An 18,086-nucleotide genomic window follows, 5' to 3' on the forward strand; every position below is an offset into this window, starting at 1 on the left:
TTCTTTGCTAAAAAAAAAAAAAAAAAAAAAAAAAACTAAAAAGAATCTCTTTTTTTTAGCACAATGCACAATTAGACATGAATGCCTCAAGAAATTGTGTACCAACACCATAAAAAATGCATTCATGAAGTAAACCAAATATAATATAATGAATTAAATAATATTTCTAACAATTAAAATATGCCAAAGTTATGAGTGCCTCAAGAAAATGTGTATCAACACTATCAAAATGGCATCCATTTCACTAAAAATGGTATGCATTTTTCTAAGATATTTAAAAGAAGGAAAAATCATTGAAAGCATCACTTTGGTAGAGATTTATATTTATAAAATGGTTAGTTTTGAGAAAAATGGAAATATGAAAAACTTGAGAGACTGCATAAATAAAATTTCATTATGTTGGGATCCTCTGTAAGGGTGTAATGGGGTAGCAAAGGGACCATAATACAGTAATAACTATGGATTTCATTCAATGTAAGGTGGACTAAGTAAACTATGTTTATTATTATTTAGTAAGGCCCAATAAGGTTTAATAATTAATGTATAAATGTTATGGGACTCATTAAAGAAGGCCCACCACGTAGTTAGGAGATTGTTAACATTAAGATTTTTATTTTTAGTTATAAATAATGATGCTTTTATCCTTATGAGGGGCATGGATTTTATTCTATTTGGAACCTATATCATTGAGAGGTCACGAAACCTAAAGAGGAAAGTGAATAGGAGTGGATTTATTCCATAAATGGATCAACGGTAAGGTGTCATTGTACCTTAAGGGTATTTTTGTTTAATTATGTAAATGGGAGCTTCTATATTATATTGGAATATATTTATGTGATAAAATAATCATATCTAGGGTACATAAAAGGTGGCATTATAGCTCGTTCTTGGGGAAAAAAGGAAGGATTTTCTTCCTATTTTGTAGGATTTTAAAGAAAGTGTTGCAATGTTTATTTCAATTCCTATAACTTTTTGAGATGACTTTGAATTAAATAATTATATATCCAATTTCCTATTGGAAAATCACCCAATTTCAAAAACCATGATCCAAATAAGATTTCAAGAACTTAATATATCACTTATTTAATTAAGTTATATTATGGCTCTTTTCCAATGACCACATAGACTACAAAGTATATATCTTTTAAAAGAGTTCTTAGATTTCCTATTGACTAACACCAATGGGAAGGGGATATTTGGGTATTTTATTTGACATATTATATGTTATGCTTCCATGAATATCAAGTTCATTGTAATCCTTATGAATTTCTTCTCTCAAACCCTAATAGAATCAATAAAAGGCAATGTGTTGGAACATGCCATGGGAGGAAAGAAAGGTTGGTGAAAAAAAATATTTGGGATCTATATAAGAGATACCAATATATGAAAAAGGTGATTGATAAAAATAAGGATACCTGAATAATGGCACCACGTATCCTTTCATTAATCAAGAGTATAATTGAAGAACATATGCTTGGTATGCTTTAGAGGATGCTTGTGATGACTAATACATGGGTTGTTGTCATTTCTAGGATTCCAAAAACTTTCACCTTTTATTCGATGACTCTACCCTAATTTATGTATATATCATCATGGAGGAAATTCAAGAGCTAATTATGGCTACCAATTTTCAACTTACCTATTCTCCAGTAGTAGTGTGTCTTCATATCCACATTAGACCTTTTGAAATTAAGTGGAAAATTCCTTTTTTATATCATTGGATCTCTACATTTGGATCCACATTATATTTTTATGAATCTAGAGCACCATTCATAGATATGTATTGACACAAGAATATCTAGTAGGGAGTGAGTATGAGCTCTTGGATTTGGGACTTAGGTTAATGGATGGGATCCTTGGATTACTTTAGTATTGTTGTTGGCACGTGCACATAGGACACTATCTACTTCAACATGTGATTAACACTCATTCATGGGACCTTAGTTTATGGTGGAGCTTGATGGACTATTTCAGCTTGGTGGCTATCACTTGTACATGAGGCCCTAGTTCTATGGCTTCTTCAGTATGGGAGGTCAAACGACCCATAGTAGAGTAATAAAATTGAGTATTCCATTCAAGGTAAGGTTTTCTAGGTCCACTATGCTTGTGAATATTAAATAAGGCCAACTATGGTAGTTGTTTTTCAATAAATGTTGTGGGCCAAATTAAGGAAACCCCGTGCTATACTTAGGAGGTTGTTATGATTAGGATTCCATTATTAGTTATAAGTAATGACGGACTTGTTGTAGGGAAAATTTCCCTAAGTTCAGGATTAATAACCTTAATAGAATCGAGAATAAATCTTAACAAAGAAACTCAAACATATAAACATTATGCATGTCAAGAAACAATATAAACGACCTACTTGTAAACCTAACAATTGATGTAGATCCCAAATTATTCTCCTCTCTTTTTATCAAAATCTTCAACCTCACAACTAACATAGGAAGAAGACAATAATAGCAGAGAGATCACAACCTAATTGCATACAAATTGTTAGTCCAATATAAATTCAAATGCATAAATTCATAACATATAACATGAAAGCATAGAAATCGGGACATGAATATAGTTTTTTTATTAATGATGTGAAACAATAACAATGATATGATTACTTAATACTTTCTGCAAACACCACATGGAACTATCCTTTGGATTCCTCCTATTGAGGTCATTGAAGGTCTCCTCTTATATATTTGTGCTTCTAAATAAAGTGTGTGAGATATAGGGACTCATGTGAAATAAACAAGAAAAGGAAATGATGATTTATTGCATAAGGAGAAGTGCTTAAAAACTCGGGATGACAGACTTAGATCTAGGATAATTTCAGTAGTGTTGGGGTTACACTAGTAGGCCATGCTTGTTCCTACACCCAAAGCATCATTATATACCACCAATAATTGGTTAGGGTGGTTTTGGCATGGACTATAACAAGTGGATTCTAGTCTAACAATTAAACCTTGACTAAAAAGTGATAAAATATGCACATTTATTTTTTTATTAGTGCATTTTGTAGGCATATGTGAGTTTCTTTTGGAGGTCCCGCATATGTATCTGGTTTTTCACCGGGAATATCACACACACACACACACACACACACACACACACACACACACACACACACACACATATATATATATATGCTTTATGTCAAAATAGGAAAAACATATGGTTTCTTGGAAATCATTTTTAAGGAATTTTTGGGGAAAACAAGTCTACCGAGGGGAAAGGGATATATTTCTCTAGCGTTATACTACATATTAAGACAATTGTGGAAAAATATGATATAGCAGGAATTTTCATTTTGATGGGTGTGAATTTTTTTGTATTTGGATTTTACCTCATTGAGAGGTCTCGCAATCTCGAGAGGCAGGTGAACAAGGGGCATTACTTCCATGAAAGGATCAAATGTAAGGGTTTACCTATGCTAGTAGGCCATGCTTGTTCCTACGTCCAAAGTGTCATTATACACCACCAATAATTGGTTAGGATGGTTATGGCATGGGTTATAGCAAGTGGATTATAGTCTAACCTACAAAACTCCACCCAAAAAGTGCTAAAATGTGCACATTTATTTATTTTTTACCGCATTTTGTAGGAATATGCAGATTTCTTTTGGATGAACCATGTATATATGTGTTTTTTTATTAGGAATATCACATATATATGGTTTTATATAAAAATAGGAAAAGCGTATGGTTTCTTGAAAAGCATTTTTAAGCAGATTTTGGGGAAAACAAATCTACTAAAGAAAAATGATATATTGCCCTAGAATTATACTACATATCAATATAATTGTGGAAAAAGATGATATAACAAGATTTTTCTTTATGTTGGCGTGTATTTTATTATATTTAGATCTTACCTCATTAAGAGGTCTCACAACCTTAAGAGGAAAGTGAACAAGAATGGATTCCTTCCATGAAAGGATCGATTGTGAGGGTTTCCTTGCCTTAAGGGTTTTGATATTAGTAAGGTATGGAGTATTTTTTAATAACAATATTTTTTATTCAAATTTTTGGGTTAAGTATTATAATAACATATCATTTATATGCAATTATTAGGCCTTGGCAAGTATTTTATAGAGGTCTATCAACTTGTTGGAAATAATTTACTTTATACTAGATGTTTTTTTTTTAATGTCTAGATAATATTCCTATTTCGAGATATGATTGAAAAAATGTGAAACTTGGCATATCTTATATTTTTTATGATAATAAAAACCAAGACACACTACTAGAATGAATAATGTTGCAAGGGTTGGAAATATGATAGTTCAATTAGAATTATTCATAACTAGGACTTTGCTCTTATCATGTGTATTTTAACCTTCATGATTTGTATACTTCCGTAGCTTCAATGCCATCCCAAAAATTCTTTACTGTAAATAATTATATATAATTTTCCTTTTAGACCAAAGTAAAATTCAATCTCAAGTACCTCAAGAAAATACATTGCCCCTATCAAAATGCATTCTTGATATAAACCAAATATGATATGTTGAAGTATATAAGATGTCTAACAATACCAATATGAAAGATCTTCCAAACTGATGAGCCCCATTATTGCAGCAAGAATGTTGCAACTCCCAAGGCTACCAACTTTAATAATCAATCCCGTGTTCGTACAAATGTAAGAGGTGTCGAAACTATGTATGCAACATGCAATGCGTCCTTCTTTCATTGACTTAATGCAATGAAGTGAATTGAGATGCATAGAGACCACTTTGGAAAACCCAGAAAGAAAAAGGGAAAACTACCTAGCTTATCTTTGCAAGAGACGACTAAAGCATAACTTGTTCTACTACATGAAAAAAGCCCTACACTACTACATTTGGGTGGAAATTCTGACAACGGAATTTGATAGAACAAGCAAAATTAGAAAAATTGTGAGAAGTAAAACATAATTTTTTTCTAAAATCTTGATTCCTATCGAATATCTGACAAGAGTTCTTTAACGGTTGAATATCCGACAAAATATATTTTCCTATCGATTATTCGACATTTTTCCTATAATCCCTCCTGTCATCAAATATCAGATGGGAGTTCTTTTTCGTTGAATATCCGACACTTTATCCAATATGAAAATGTGATGTCCAATATCTCACAAATGGCAATTAACCATTGCATAATGTTCAATTCCACCATTAATGACTTTTTCCACTTACAACATATAATATGAGACTGCGTTACATTGAGTTTAACTAATTAAAATAAATATAACATTAATATTTTAATTATATAGAATATTATTAATATATAATTAATATATATTAATATTAATATAATATATATGTTATGATTTTTCTTTGAGGAAAAAAGGATCTACATAGAGATAACTAAGTTGTGCATAAAAGAATGTGAATGCGCAATTCTACATGGGAGAGATGGCTCGCGAGGGTTACGGTTAGGGTTTCTGGCTACAGTAGTTAACCATGGATGGCCGCCAGGAACCTGTTTGACGTCTATACTGCTGCGTCTTCATTTACTGCAACTCTCTGCTGAGTATCTATACCGGGGGTTTTGACCTATTGAGTTTTTTCGTGGGGTTATTACTGTTCCGTTACCGACTGTCTCTATCTATGGTCTGCTCCTGTCTCCTGGCAGTTTGGTTCGGGGTTTTGGATTTTCTCCATTTTTCCTGCAGTTACGAGGTGTCCTCCGTTCCAAGGAGCAGCTGTCGACATGGAGGATATTGATGCCGTGGACTATTCTGAAGACCCGCTGGAGGGGGTATCCATCTGGCATTCCTCATTTCCCGCGTCTGTTGGACTGTATAGCTCTGGTTACTCTTTGGCGGAACTGTCACGGACGCATCCTGTGGTCCTGCCGGATGACCCACCTACCTGGCCATCGCTTTCTACCCCCCCGGCTTCCCCGGCTACCCTTGGTTTCGTCTCCGCCTGCCTAAACCCTAACCCTGGGTTAGACCCCCTGGTAACAGGAGCACAGGCCCGGCTGATTACTCCTCCACCGGTGACCGTGGGTATTGTCAGTATAAACCCTCAGGCCTCTTTTGCTCCTCCTTCTGGCAGTTTTACCACCGTCCCGCCTCTTGCCGGTACTTTACCTATCTCTGCTAACAGCCTCCCCCCCTCCTCGTCAAACCCTAACCCTCCCCTTGTTTCTTCGAACCCTCTTCCGGGCTAGGTACAGCATCCGCCTCCTCCTCAGGGGACCAAGAAGAAGTACAAGTGCTACAAATCAAAGGCAGACGACATCTTCCTGAGATTAGAAGAGGACATTCAGTGGGGAGAGACTATGGATTTCGCTGACAGGGTCTTGGTCGGTCGCATCAGGGGCCGGAACTACACGGCCGCCCGTTTGAAGACCTGGGCAGCAGAGGTTTGGGGTCACCATCTGGTGGACATCCCCTTCATGCAGACTTTTGTGAGGGGATGGTTCGCTTTGAGATTCGCTCGTGCCGACCACACAAATTGGGTCTTATCCTCCTACTGGCATTTTGAACACGCCCCGGTTCTTCTGAAACGCTGGACGCCTCTTTTCGATCCGGAGACTGAGAAAATTGGCATAGGACCAGTGTGGATTCGGCTCCCAGGTCTCCCATTACAGTACTGGTCTGAAGACATCTTCAGGCGGATTGGCAACGCTATTGGCACCTACATGGAATACGACAAGTCCTATCTACTCACGGGTATGATGGCATATGCTCGTATCCTAATAAACCTCGACACTCGAGGAGGGTTACAGGAGTTCATCACTATACAGTGGAGGGACACATCCCGCAAGCAGATCATTGACTATGAAGGCATCCCGTATCGTTGCCGCAGATGCCACAAAGTAGGGCACTTGTACAAGGATTTCCCACTCTTGCATAAGAACAGGGGCATTGATCAGAGATTGGAGACTGAGCAGACTGGTGGAAACCCTACTCGGCGGGAGGTAGACACTGAACCAGATAATATGGATAAAGATGCAGGGGACCCCCGGAGAACTCCTGATAAAGTGGCATCTGACAAGCGTCCTGCTGATTCCATCCCTTCCTCACCTCCTCCTCCAACATGCTCTGGTCCAGCGAAGGAGATCATCGCGACATCGGGTATGTTATTTCCTTCTTCCCCTCTCACTCCTCCTGTATCTGGCTTTTCTAAAGATATTGCATCTCATACATGCATGGGTACTTCCCCCCCTATTTTTCCATCCTCGGACTCTTCGGCTCTCCCGCGTACCCAGGGTTTCATCCCTCCCTCCTCCCTCGTTTGCTCCCTCCCCCCTCCCCCTCCCATCACTGCCCCCAGCATCCCATCCCTGACATCAACCTCCCTCCCTTCTATCCCCCCCCTCTCCCCCCCTGTATCCCCCCGGTACCCTCTCCGCTCCAGATCAAAGGATAGGGGTTTTGATGCGATTGGTCTGGACCCTGTGATTCCCCCGGCCTCCCTTAAATCGTCCAGGGGACGCCCTTCTCAGATAACTAAAGCCAGACACACTGCGGGTGAAGAAGTTGCCCTCGGGAGACAGCAAACCATTGTCAGGGCCCTTAGAGCAAGGAATGGCCCTCTACCTCACCCTCCATGAAATTCTTATCCTTCAATTGCAGAGGGTTTTCTAGCCCTCCCAAAAAACTAGCTCTTAGAAGACTGCTTACATCGACCGAGTTGGACGTCATATTCTTACAAGAAACCCTATGCTCGGTTGTTTCTCTTATTTCCACTCTTAATTCTTGGCTACCGAACTGGACCTTCCATGCCATGGATGCGTCTGGGAGATCTGGAGGTACTGCTATAGGCTTCTGCAATAAGTCTATGGATCTCAGGAACTTATGGGGAGGCAGAGGTTTCATAGGTATGGACATATATGCCCACACACTTGAATCTGAAATCCGTATTATGAACGTATATGGCCCATGTGTGGATAGGGCAACATTTTGGAGGTCCCTTCTTGACTCTGAGCTCTTGCAGGCTGACAACATCATCCTGGGAGGGGATTTGAATTTCTCGTTGGGATACTGTGAATCCTGGGGTCACTCGGCCCAGGTTGATAGCCTCTCTGACACTATCTCTACCTTACTCGAGGAGCATCAGTGGGTAGACATTCCATCAGCCAGGATTCAGTATACTTGGTCTAACAACCGCAGTGGTGACCACAGTCTTGCAAGGAGACTAGACAGATTTCTCATCAAAGAAGCCTTCTTAAATTCTCATCCTCGTATTAGGCAGTGGGTTGGTACTGGAGGCATTTCTGATCATCGGCCAATATTTTTGGAGTTGTCGGATACAAACCAGAGGATTAAAAGCCCCTTCAAGTTCAATGCCTCTTGGCTCAAGGATCCCTCCTATATTCAACTGGTATCCAATTATTGGAAATCAAACCCTATTATGGAATGCGAGGATCATACTGTTGGCTTTATCAGAAAGTTGACAGAACTTAAGAGGATCTCTAGAAATTGGGCACACCAGAAACGGAAAAATGATGACAATATTTTGAGGGAGGCAGAACGGGCCATTGCCTCATATGAGGACTCATCTAATGGTACCTTCTTATCACAGGAAAACAAAGACCTATATACTTCCCTTGTCTCGAAGCGTTCCCAAATCCTGAAAGAAAGGGAGGAGAGCTGGAGACTTAGAAGCAGGGCAATTTGGCTCACTGAAGGAGATAACAATACTAAGTTCTTTCATAAATTTGCCAATGGAAGAAAAGCCATAAATACTATTTGGGAACTTCACAACGAACAGGGTCAAGCGGTAACAACACAGTAGGATCTGGCTAGATTAGCCAATGAGAACTTTAAAAGCATCTACAAGGTGCCCAGAGAAGTGAATATTTTGGAAATTATGCAGGTTGCTAAACATTTTCCCAGGTTTGTGCAGCAGGAAGACTCGGAGAATCTGATGATGGAAGTGACGAAGGAAGAACTTGAAGCTACTATAAAATGGTTCAAGAAAGATAAGAGCCCTGGACCTAACGGGTGGACCATCGAATTCTATATTTCCTTCTTTGATATTCTGGGGGATGATTTACTCAAGATTTTGGAGGACTGTAGAAAAAGTGGAAATATTTCCCCGGCCATCAAATCCACCTTCATTGCCCTTATCCCGAAATCTGACTTCCCTTCCACCTTCAATGACTTCAGACCCATCTCCCTTTGCAACTGTCTGTACAAGATTATTGCAAAGATCATCGCAAATCGCCTGAAGCCAATCCTGTCTAGACATATATCCTCTAAGTAGTTTGCTTTTCTACAGCACCAACAGATACATGAGGCGATTTCCACTGCTCAAGAACTTTTACACACTATGCAGACGAAGAAGCAGAAAGGCATGATTTTCAAAGTGGACCTCTCCAAGGCATTCGATAGAGAAAATTGGCTCTATATTAGATTATTATTGACTCATTTAGGGTTTCCTTATGTATATATCAAGTGGATCATGAGCTGCATCAAGGATGTATCTTACAGTGTTTTATTAAATGGGGAAGCCACATCTTTCTTCCTTTCTGAGAGAGGACTCAGGCAGGGATGTCCTCTCTCCCCTCTCCTATTTTTACTTATCATGGAAGGTTTAAGTAGATCCATCATTGCTGCCCGCAATAGAAATCAACTGGTTGGCATCAAGATTTCGGAGAATCTTTAAAGGAAAATTTTAAGGATGGAAAATTTTCTTGAAGTTTCAAACATTGGCGAATCTCACTAATCCCTAATATGCAAATTATAAATGTTTATTGATATATTTGTAAAATTAATCAAATTTATAATTATTTTATATATAGTCTCTCTATAATGTTGGCGATTTTTAAGGTAAAATAATTTTATATTCTAAAATTTGGGCGAATCGTCTTTTATAAAATTGGAAATTGGCGAATCTTTTTTTTGGAAAAATCATGGAAAATTAGCCCACTGGGCGAACATTAGCCCCTAAAATTTTCCATGAGATTCTTTATCTGACCCATCTATTGTTTGTTGATGACGTTCTCATTTTCTTAAATGGCAGCATTGGAGACTCCATGGTCCTACAGAATATATTCAAACTCTTTCAACAGGCAACCGGGATGATAGTTAATGAAGGAAAATCCACTATTACCACCTTTGGATGCTCTCAACATGAGACCATTTTCACCACCCAGCGCTTCCCTTTCACCTCTCTGAATTTGGAAGATGGTCTAAAATACCTGGGCTTCCGGCTCAAGCCCCTTGGATACAGGATTGCAGACTGGACGTGGCTTATTGCTAAAGTGGAAAAGCGCCTACAGATCTGGTACCATAAATACCTTTCCCGTGCTGGTAGATTAGTACTTATTAAAGCTGTGATCGAGGCCACACCTGTTTTCTGGATGACCCTAGCATGGATACCGAAAGGCATTTTGAACAGGCTCCAAAGTATATGTTGCAGATTCTTATGGAAGGGTAACCTACCGAGAAGAATCTTCGCTTGGGTCAAATGGGACAGAATTGCAATACCAAAAAGATGGGGAGGATGGGGCATCAAAAGGCTTGATCTATTTTCGAAAGCTCTGGCAGCAAAGCTTGGCTGGCAACTCATCACTTCCAACAGTCTCTGGTCCCAGGTTGCACAAGTGAAATACATCTGGCCCATGAACCTGATGGACTGGTTTAGGCAGATACATGAAACAAGTAATAACATCTCCAATATTTGGAAGGCGGTGATGAATGCATTACCTCTCCTACGACAAGGCATCACGTGGAGAATAAATGAAGGAAATGTTGTTCGTATAGGCACGGATCCATGGGTTGGCTACGGCAATGCACACAGATTGCCAGCAGACTTGATTAGGTTCCTAAACAGCAAGGGTATCACCCACATTAAACACATTGGGGACCGAAATAATTCTACCTTTCTTCAGCAGGCATGGAAAGCGGCTCATGACTTGGACATTCCCGATCAATGGCGACTTGATTGGCAGCAATACACCGAAGCACTCACTCAAGCACATATCCGCCTGACTGAAGAACCGGACGAGGTTATTTGGGCCTTTGCAAAGCACAGAACATACTCCCCTAAAGAGGGCTACATCAGGCTCATGGAACCTTACAAGCCTCAGACCATTAATCCGATCTGGAGATTACTTTGGAAGCTCAAGGCTACCCCCCGTACCCGTCTATTACTGTGGAACATACTGTTTGACAAGATTCCTACAGGTGCCAATCTGATGAAAAGATCCTTTCATGGCCCTTTTCGGTGTCATCTGTGTCGAAATGATGAAGAGAGTACGGAACATCTCTTCTTAAATTGCCCAACCTCAAAAGAATATTGGAATTGCATCATTGCACACTATCCATCCCTAAAAGCCTGGCAAGGACACAACATTCTGGATGCTTGGAGTTCTTGGTGCCAAAACCATATGGGAAAAGCCAGGAACATGCCCCTTCTAGCCTGCTGGTCTATATGGATTGCTAGAAACCATTCCATATTCAACCTCAAAGCCCCTCATTGGCCATCTATACTGCTCCATACCATCGCTGATTTTGATCTCCTTCCAGAGGAGGATACCAACACCCCTCCCCGCACCATCATACCTGAAATCATAGACAAATCAAAACCGTGGGCATATTTCGATGGTTCTGCACAGGAGGCAGGATGTGGTGGAGGAGCCATTCTTTTCCTAAATGATACCCACTGTTTTAAGATCCAAATTAATCTAGGCAGGGGTACAAATAATTATGCTGAACTCAGTACGACAAAACATCTCATTCATTTTGCCTTAGAACAACACTGCAGTCATCTACAGTTGTTTGGTGATTCCAAAATCATTTGTAACTGGCTTAACAATGCATCTCATTGTAATGCATTTTCTTTGCGGCATATACTAGGAGAAGCTCAAAGATTGATATCCTCATTTGACTCCTTTGTCTGTCGCCACATTTACAGGGAGCAAAACACGGGGGCAGATCAACTTTCAAAAGAGGCAGCGCATATACAAGGCAATGACTGGCTGATTCAGGAGGAAATTGATGGTTCCTACCATCAATACTACCACAGACCTTTTGTAGAACTTGGTCAAATTGGGCTATAAGCCCTAATACTTTTCTGCTCATACTGTATAAATTATGTTTCTTATATCTACTTTAGTGGTTCATATATATGACTTTGCACATACAGTTTTGGTTTTGGTACATAGTTTATCTCTCTCTGCGCAGAGACAATACAATTTTGGACTGTTTCTCTCTATCTGTTGAGAGAAGGCATAGACATAATATAGCTGATAACAGACTCCCTGCGTGGAGTAACAACGGTTAAGCTTTTATATCTTTTTTCGGACAGTCTTATGTATCTTGACAGGCAATCTTGCCTCCACATGCATATGCCTCGGCATCTACAAAATGTAATTTCTTATATATCAATAGAAATTACGACTTTTTTCCATGGGAATATATATATATATATATATATATATATATATATATATATATATATATATATATATATATATATATATATATATATATATATATATATATATATGTTTATAATGTAAATTATATATATATGCTTGAACATCATACAACTTTGACATAGTTTCTATATATATTAGTTGTGTTTGTTTCGAAAGGTTGTAGGCTTATTTTGAGGTTAATTTTTGAACAAAATCATCACTGAAATTTTGGTGACAAAAAATTGTCACATAACATTCCTCAAGGAGACCAAGGATATGTGGAATTGGCATCTAGAGCTTCTAAGGAACACGTTGTTATTTCCCTTGTAGAAATTGTAAAGGCTTGAGGCCAAGGATAATTCTAATAAAATCAGCTAAAAAGTATTGTAGAGACTATGGACACGCTAAAGGCGGACATGAATATGATCCATTTGTAAGTTATTCATTATATGTCTTTGTTTTGTATATTGCTTTTGTAAATGTTATATGTATATTATATTTTTGATTGTATGTCTTTGTATTGTATATTGTGTAGTCTTTTTGTTGTAAATGTATTTCATAATATTCTTTTGGGAGGTGATTTACCTATGTTTTCATCTTGATGTGGACTAGAAATATTATTTGATTATTTTTATTAGGGTAGATTAAGGGGTTAGGTCGATTTAGGGGTTAATTACTTTATGGGCTTAGGGATAAGGGGTTATTGTTTAAGGGTTTAGGGGTTAGGGGTTAAGGTCTTAGGGATTAAGGGTTTAAGGGATTAGGGGAATGGGGTTAAGGTGTTACGGGGTTAATGTATGTTTAGGAGGTTAATTAGGACCTAAAGGATTTAGAGGTTAATCATCGTTTTTATGGAGCATTATTAATAAGTTTTCCAAGTATATTGTGAACATAATTTAAAATATGGACATAGTGAATACATTTTTATATGAAAGAAGAAAATAATTATATAATATATTGTAATAAAAAATTATAATACAAAATAATAAAATAGAAATATCGTTAAAAATTTAATTAAATAAAAATATGATTAAAAATAAAATTATTACAAAGAGAGATGATTGGATAAAGATAAAAGTAGTCATCTTATTAATTTAGGTAAAATGATAATTAATAATAAAACATTTTTTTATGAAAAGCATTATATAAAAAAAATTACTTTCTTTATTAAAAAGTTTAAATTTATAAACCACAATTTATTAAAATGTTATGTTCCTAACCACAATCTATTTCACTCATAAAAGAGACTCTTTCTCATTTTTTAAGGAAAAAAGTATAGGACACAGGCCTTGCACTTGGTGTTTCAAAATGTTTTAGGTGACAATGAACTTTCTAAGCTCAAGTGGTATAGAGTGAATAATTCTCTATATAAAGTCTCTTTTTGTGATAAGTAAAGGGTCTCATTTGTTGTAAATTGTGAGAAAATTAATTGAAGTAATATCAAAGCTATAACAATTTTAGCAAAAGGGTAGATTAATGAAAAACTTATATATAATCAATGGTTGTTTTGTCCAAATTTATCTTATTATCACTCATGCCAGGTAGAACATTCCATTTTGAATGTCCTTCGAAAGAGGCACAATGTTTTTATTCTATAAAATTCACCTACCACTAAGTACAAAGGAGTGAGTTTTTGACATTTTCGTCAAATCAAATAATTATTCAGAAAGAAAGAATGCCCCATTTTGTGTAGAAGGAGAGATATTTGACATTGTGCCATAGTAAAAAAGAGTTTCTTATAAGAATTTTCATTAGTGGGTTCCCTACCACTTGCCTAAAGAAAAAAACACACTTCCTTTATGCAATCTTAAACAAGCATAACATCGTCCATCAAGATAGTTCTTGTGCAATGTTCAACTCATGTCGATAGTTAATGCATACTTTTGTTTGCAACCTCCCTCACTTTGGTTGCATTTGTATTTATATTTTGGTGTCTTTTCTCAATTGTCATCTTTTGGACACTTTCGTTTCACAAATGCCACTTTCAAATTCATGGTTGTTGTTTTGGCTTGCTTTCACTTTAAGAAGTGGTGTTTTCATGTTATATTCACTCTAGCATGTGTCACTTTCAAGGTCTTTCAGATGTGCAGTGTCGTTTTCATTTCTTCATACAGTTTCAGGTGTCGATTTTAAGTATGTTCACCCCTATATGTGTCTCATCTTTTCACATCACTATAGTTAGTTCTAGTGCACTTATTTGCATTAAACACTCTTACATATTATTAGAATATGTGTTATACACATTCCTATAGCTCACATGTGTTGATTATTCCTAAAACTTTTCAACATAATCTTAAACATCTTGCTAAATTGAACAAGCTTCATGATCACATTGATTTGTTGTATTTGTTTCTTGCTTTCACCCAAGCTCGTGATTTTTCACCTATCCTCTTAAAACTTCTAGTCTCTAAGTGAACTTAAGAAATAATATGACATTACAAAAATGAATGAAAAATAATATCAATATGTTTTTTATTATGGTTGTCACTATATATCTCAGAAAGTGTCTCACTGCCTACATGTCAAGAAAAGTAACCTCTTTCTAAAAAAAAATCAGCATACCCTTAAATATCTTGATAAATTACACAATCATCATCATAGACTTGTTGTCTTTGTTTCTTGTACTCACCTAAGTTGTACTCTTTGTCTTTGTTTTCGTTATATATTATATTTGTAAATGGTTGTTATATCGACATTTAAATATTTTGTATATATACTAATATTACTTTATTGTAGTATGGGCCCCCTAGGGCATTTCTCAATGAGCAAGAGGTGGTTGTAGTACAAGCGCTTGTTCAAGAACATGGAGCGATTAATATTGAGGATCAAGCTAATGATCCTATGGAAGAAGATAATGATGTTGATAACATAGTTGAAGAAGATGGGACAAACAGATTGATCCAAGAGACATTTAGTAATGCTAGAATGGATGATGGTGGCAACTAGTATGATGATTGTGCTTTTGATATACTTGTACTTGAGAGGGAAACTAAACCTCTTTATGAAGGATCATAAACATCTCTTCTCTCTATTGTATTGTTGTTGGTCAACTTAAAGGTGGTGAATGGTTTGTCAAACACATGTGTGACACAACTCCTAAGGTATGTAATATATTTTGTGACATTTAGTACTATATACATGATAAAGCAAATATTTTTTTATGTTGTTTTTAATGTTAGTACGTTGATCATCATTTAATTAATTTGTAATGTTTGGATGCAATATGTATGATTAATATTGTTTAGTACATTAACCAGTTCTAATTTATTTTTTATGTTATAGATTATTAGGTGAATTTTTTTTACCACCGTCAAATGTTTTACCTCGTATGTTCCAAGATATACATGCCATTATGAAAGATATTGGAATGGAGTATCAAGCTATTCATGCATGCCCTAATGATGATATTATCTTTTATAAAGAACATGCATTGAAAGGAAATTTCCCAAAATGTGATGAGAGTAGATATCAAACTGATAAAGTAACAAAAAAGGTGCCTCATAAGGTTCTTCGATATATTCCCATAATTCCACGTTTACGACAATTGTTTAGGTGAAAAATCATAGCATAACTTATGGATTACCATGAAATGAATATAAGTGAAGATGGCGTTATTCGAATGTCTGTAGATGGATCTACATTTAGGAATATAGAGGAAAAGTGGTCTGAGCTTAAAATAGAACCTCATAATCTTAGGCTTTTAGTACCAGCTAACGGTGCCAATTCATTTGGAGAGCCTAGATCTACTTAGTGTGGCTCGTTTTTGTTATCAACAATAATATTCCTCCGTGGAAATCAATAAAGAGGGAGCACATAATGTTGACAATGATTGTTCTAGGTATCAATTTGTTTAGAATAATTTTTTTAAACACAATAACATCTCATTTGTCTTGTTTGTGTCGTAATTATTTCTTTTTTTTTTTACTCATATATGTTCAATTATGCCTTATAATTATGTCTTATAGTTTTATTTATTTATTCATATATGTAGCAATTATGTATTGTATTTTCAATCAATTAAGTAAGTACCAGGTCAAATATATGAATGTATTTATCGAGCCTCTTATTAATGAGTTAGTGGAGTTATGGAATGGTGTCACTATGTATGATATATCTAGACTAGTAGATGCACAAAAGGAATTTGAATTCCATGCAATGTTCGTATGGACAATTCACAATGCCCCAGGGGTAACACATTTATGTGGTATGCTATAACGTTACCCTGTACTTTAATAGTGTTTAGTTTTATGAATTTCATTTCATGTGTGTTTTTCAAATAGTTTTACCTTCATTGTACATACTTAAAATAATTGATATAAAAAGTATTCCATCTCTTCAGGTCTTCAAATAAACGGTAATTTTTCTTGTCTAGTTTGTGGTCATAAGAAGAAATCTTGTTGTTCAAGAAGCTTAGGAAAAGAGGTGTTTCATGAGTATAGGCACTTCCTTTCTAATAACCACAGGTACTGAAGTATCGAAAAACATATTTTCAATGGGAAAGAAGATACTGGATTAAGACCATGGAGAATGACACCTCATGCATGGAAGTTGCAATATAATAAAGTCTCTCAAGGTATGGATCAAATTGTCTATGTATCAATAGACATGATATGTTTGGATTATTTTATATTTTTATGGCATTTTATTCATTGTACTAATTGACATGTTATATATTTGTTATTATATATTTAACTATGACTCATGTTGTAGGTCATCAAGACATTAATAATAGGTCACTTCCACGAGGAATGAAAATTTATCCTGAGCAATTCAATAGACTCCCCTACTATGAGCACCTATAAAATCTTATTTATTTCATACAATGCACATTGGGAAGAATGTAACAAAGACCTTATGGTGAACATTAGATGGAAGGAGACATAAATAAAAATTTGTCATGATTTATAATGACATTAAGGAGGTCAACCATGCATTGCAAAGTATGGCTCATTCAAATAGCATTGGATATGACCAAAATATAAGTGCCCTTCCATGTTTATTGACAGAGTAGCATGTTGGAAACATTTGAGCACTACTGAGAGGGGGCGGGGTGAATCAGTAGTGCGGGGGTGGGGTGAATCAGTAGTGCGATCTATATACAATGTTTACCAAATTAAACTTTACTTATGGAATCATGCATATAAACAACAACATATTATATCATCACATGAATATAACAATATAAGCATCTAAATCAAACAACCATTAGAGAAACAATACCCTCAAATACAACCACAAAAACCATCACATAAGAGACACAATATATCTAGTGGAAAACCCTGTGCTAGGAAAATAACCACCCGTGTTTATGTTGTTCTACTCTAAAGTTCTATTATGTCAAGAAATTTGTCTTTTACATAGTTAACTGACTCTGATAATCTTGGAGACTTGAGCTCATACACAATAGGCCAACACTAATCAACTAGGAGACTCACTTCTACTGATTAGATTGGAATACTATGCTCTCACACGGATCTACAGACTACCATCCACTAAATTCCACCAAGATCAATGATCCTTGCCCAACTCCAATTGGACTATGAAACTCCGATTGGATGGAGAAATTGTTCCTTTCACTGAAGCTTCAAAATAATTTCTCCTCTCTCATGAATTCACTGCTCCTCTACACTATGTGGACCTTATTTCATCTATTTTCAAACTGGATCCAAGATGTTCTTTTTAACAAGAATTCAACCCTGCAATCCAAGTCTCAACAACAAGACACCATCAATA

At 36.5% G+C, this 18,086-nt stretch overlaps 1 protein-coding gene across 1 annotated transcript; it reads left to right on the forward strand.

Moving 5' to 3' along the window:
- Positions 1–7,711: 7,711 nt before the first annotated feature.
- Positions 7,712–11,993, forward strand: LOC149175962 (uncharacterized). Its single transcript, XM_089421305.1, has 3 exons — positions 7,712–8,707; positions 8,804–8,931; positions 9,953–11,993. The coding sequence occupies exons 1-3, from the start codon at positions 7,712–7,714 to the stop codon at positions 11,991–11,993; spliced, it is 3,165 nt and encodes a 1,054-aa protein (XP_089277431.1).
- Positions 11,994–18,086: the final 6,093 nt, after the last annotated feature.

The sequence above is a fragment of the Pinus tabuliformis genome, chromosome 4_1 (genome assembly GCF_031772625.1).
Source record: "Pinus tabuliformis cultivar Carrire ecotype Pingquan chromosome 4_1, CPIR1, whole genome shotgun sequence".
Lineage (NCBI taxonomy): Eukaryota > Viridiplantae > Streptophyta > Pinopsida > Pinales > Pinaceae > Pinus > Pinus tabuliformis.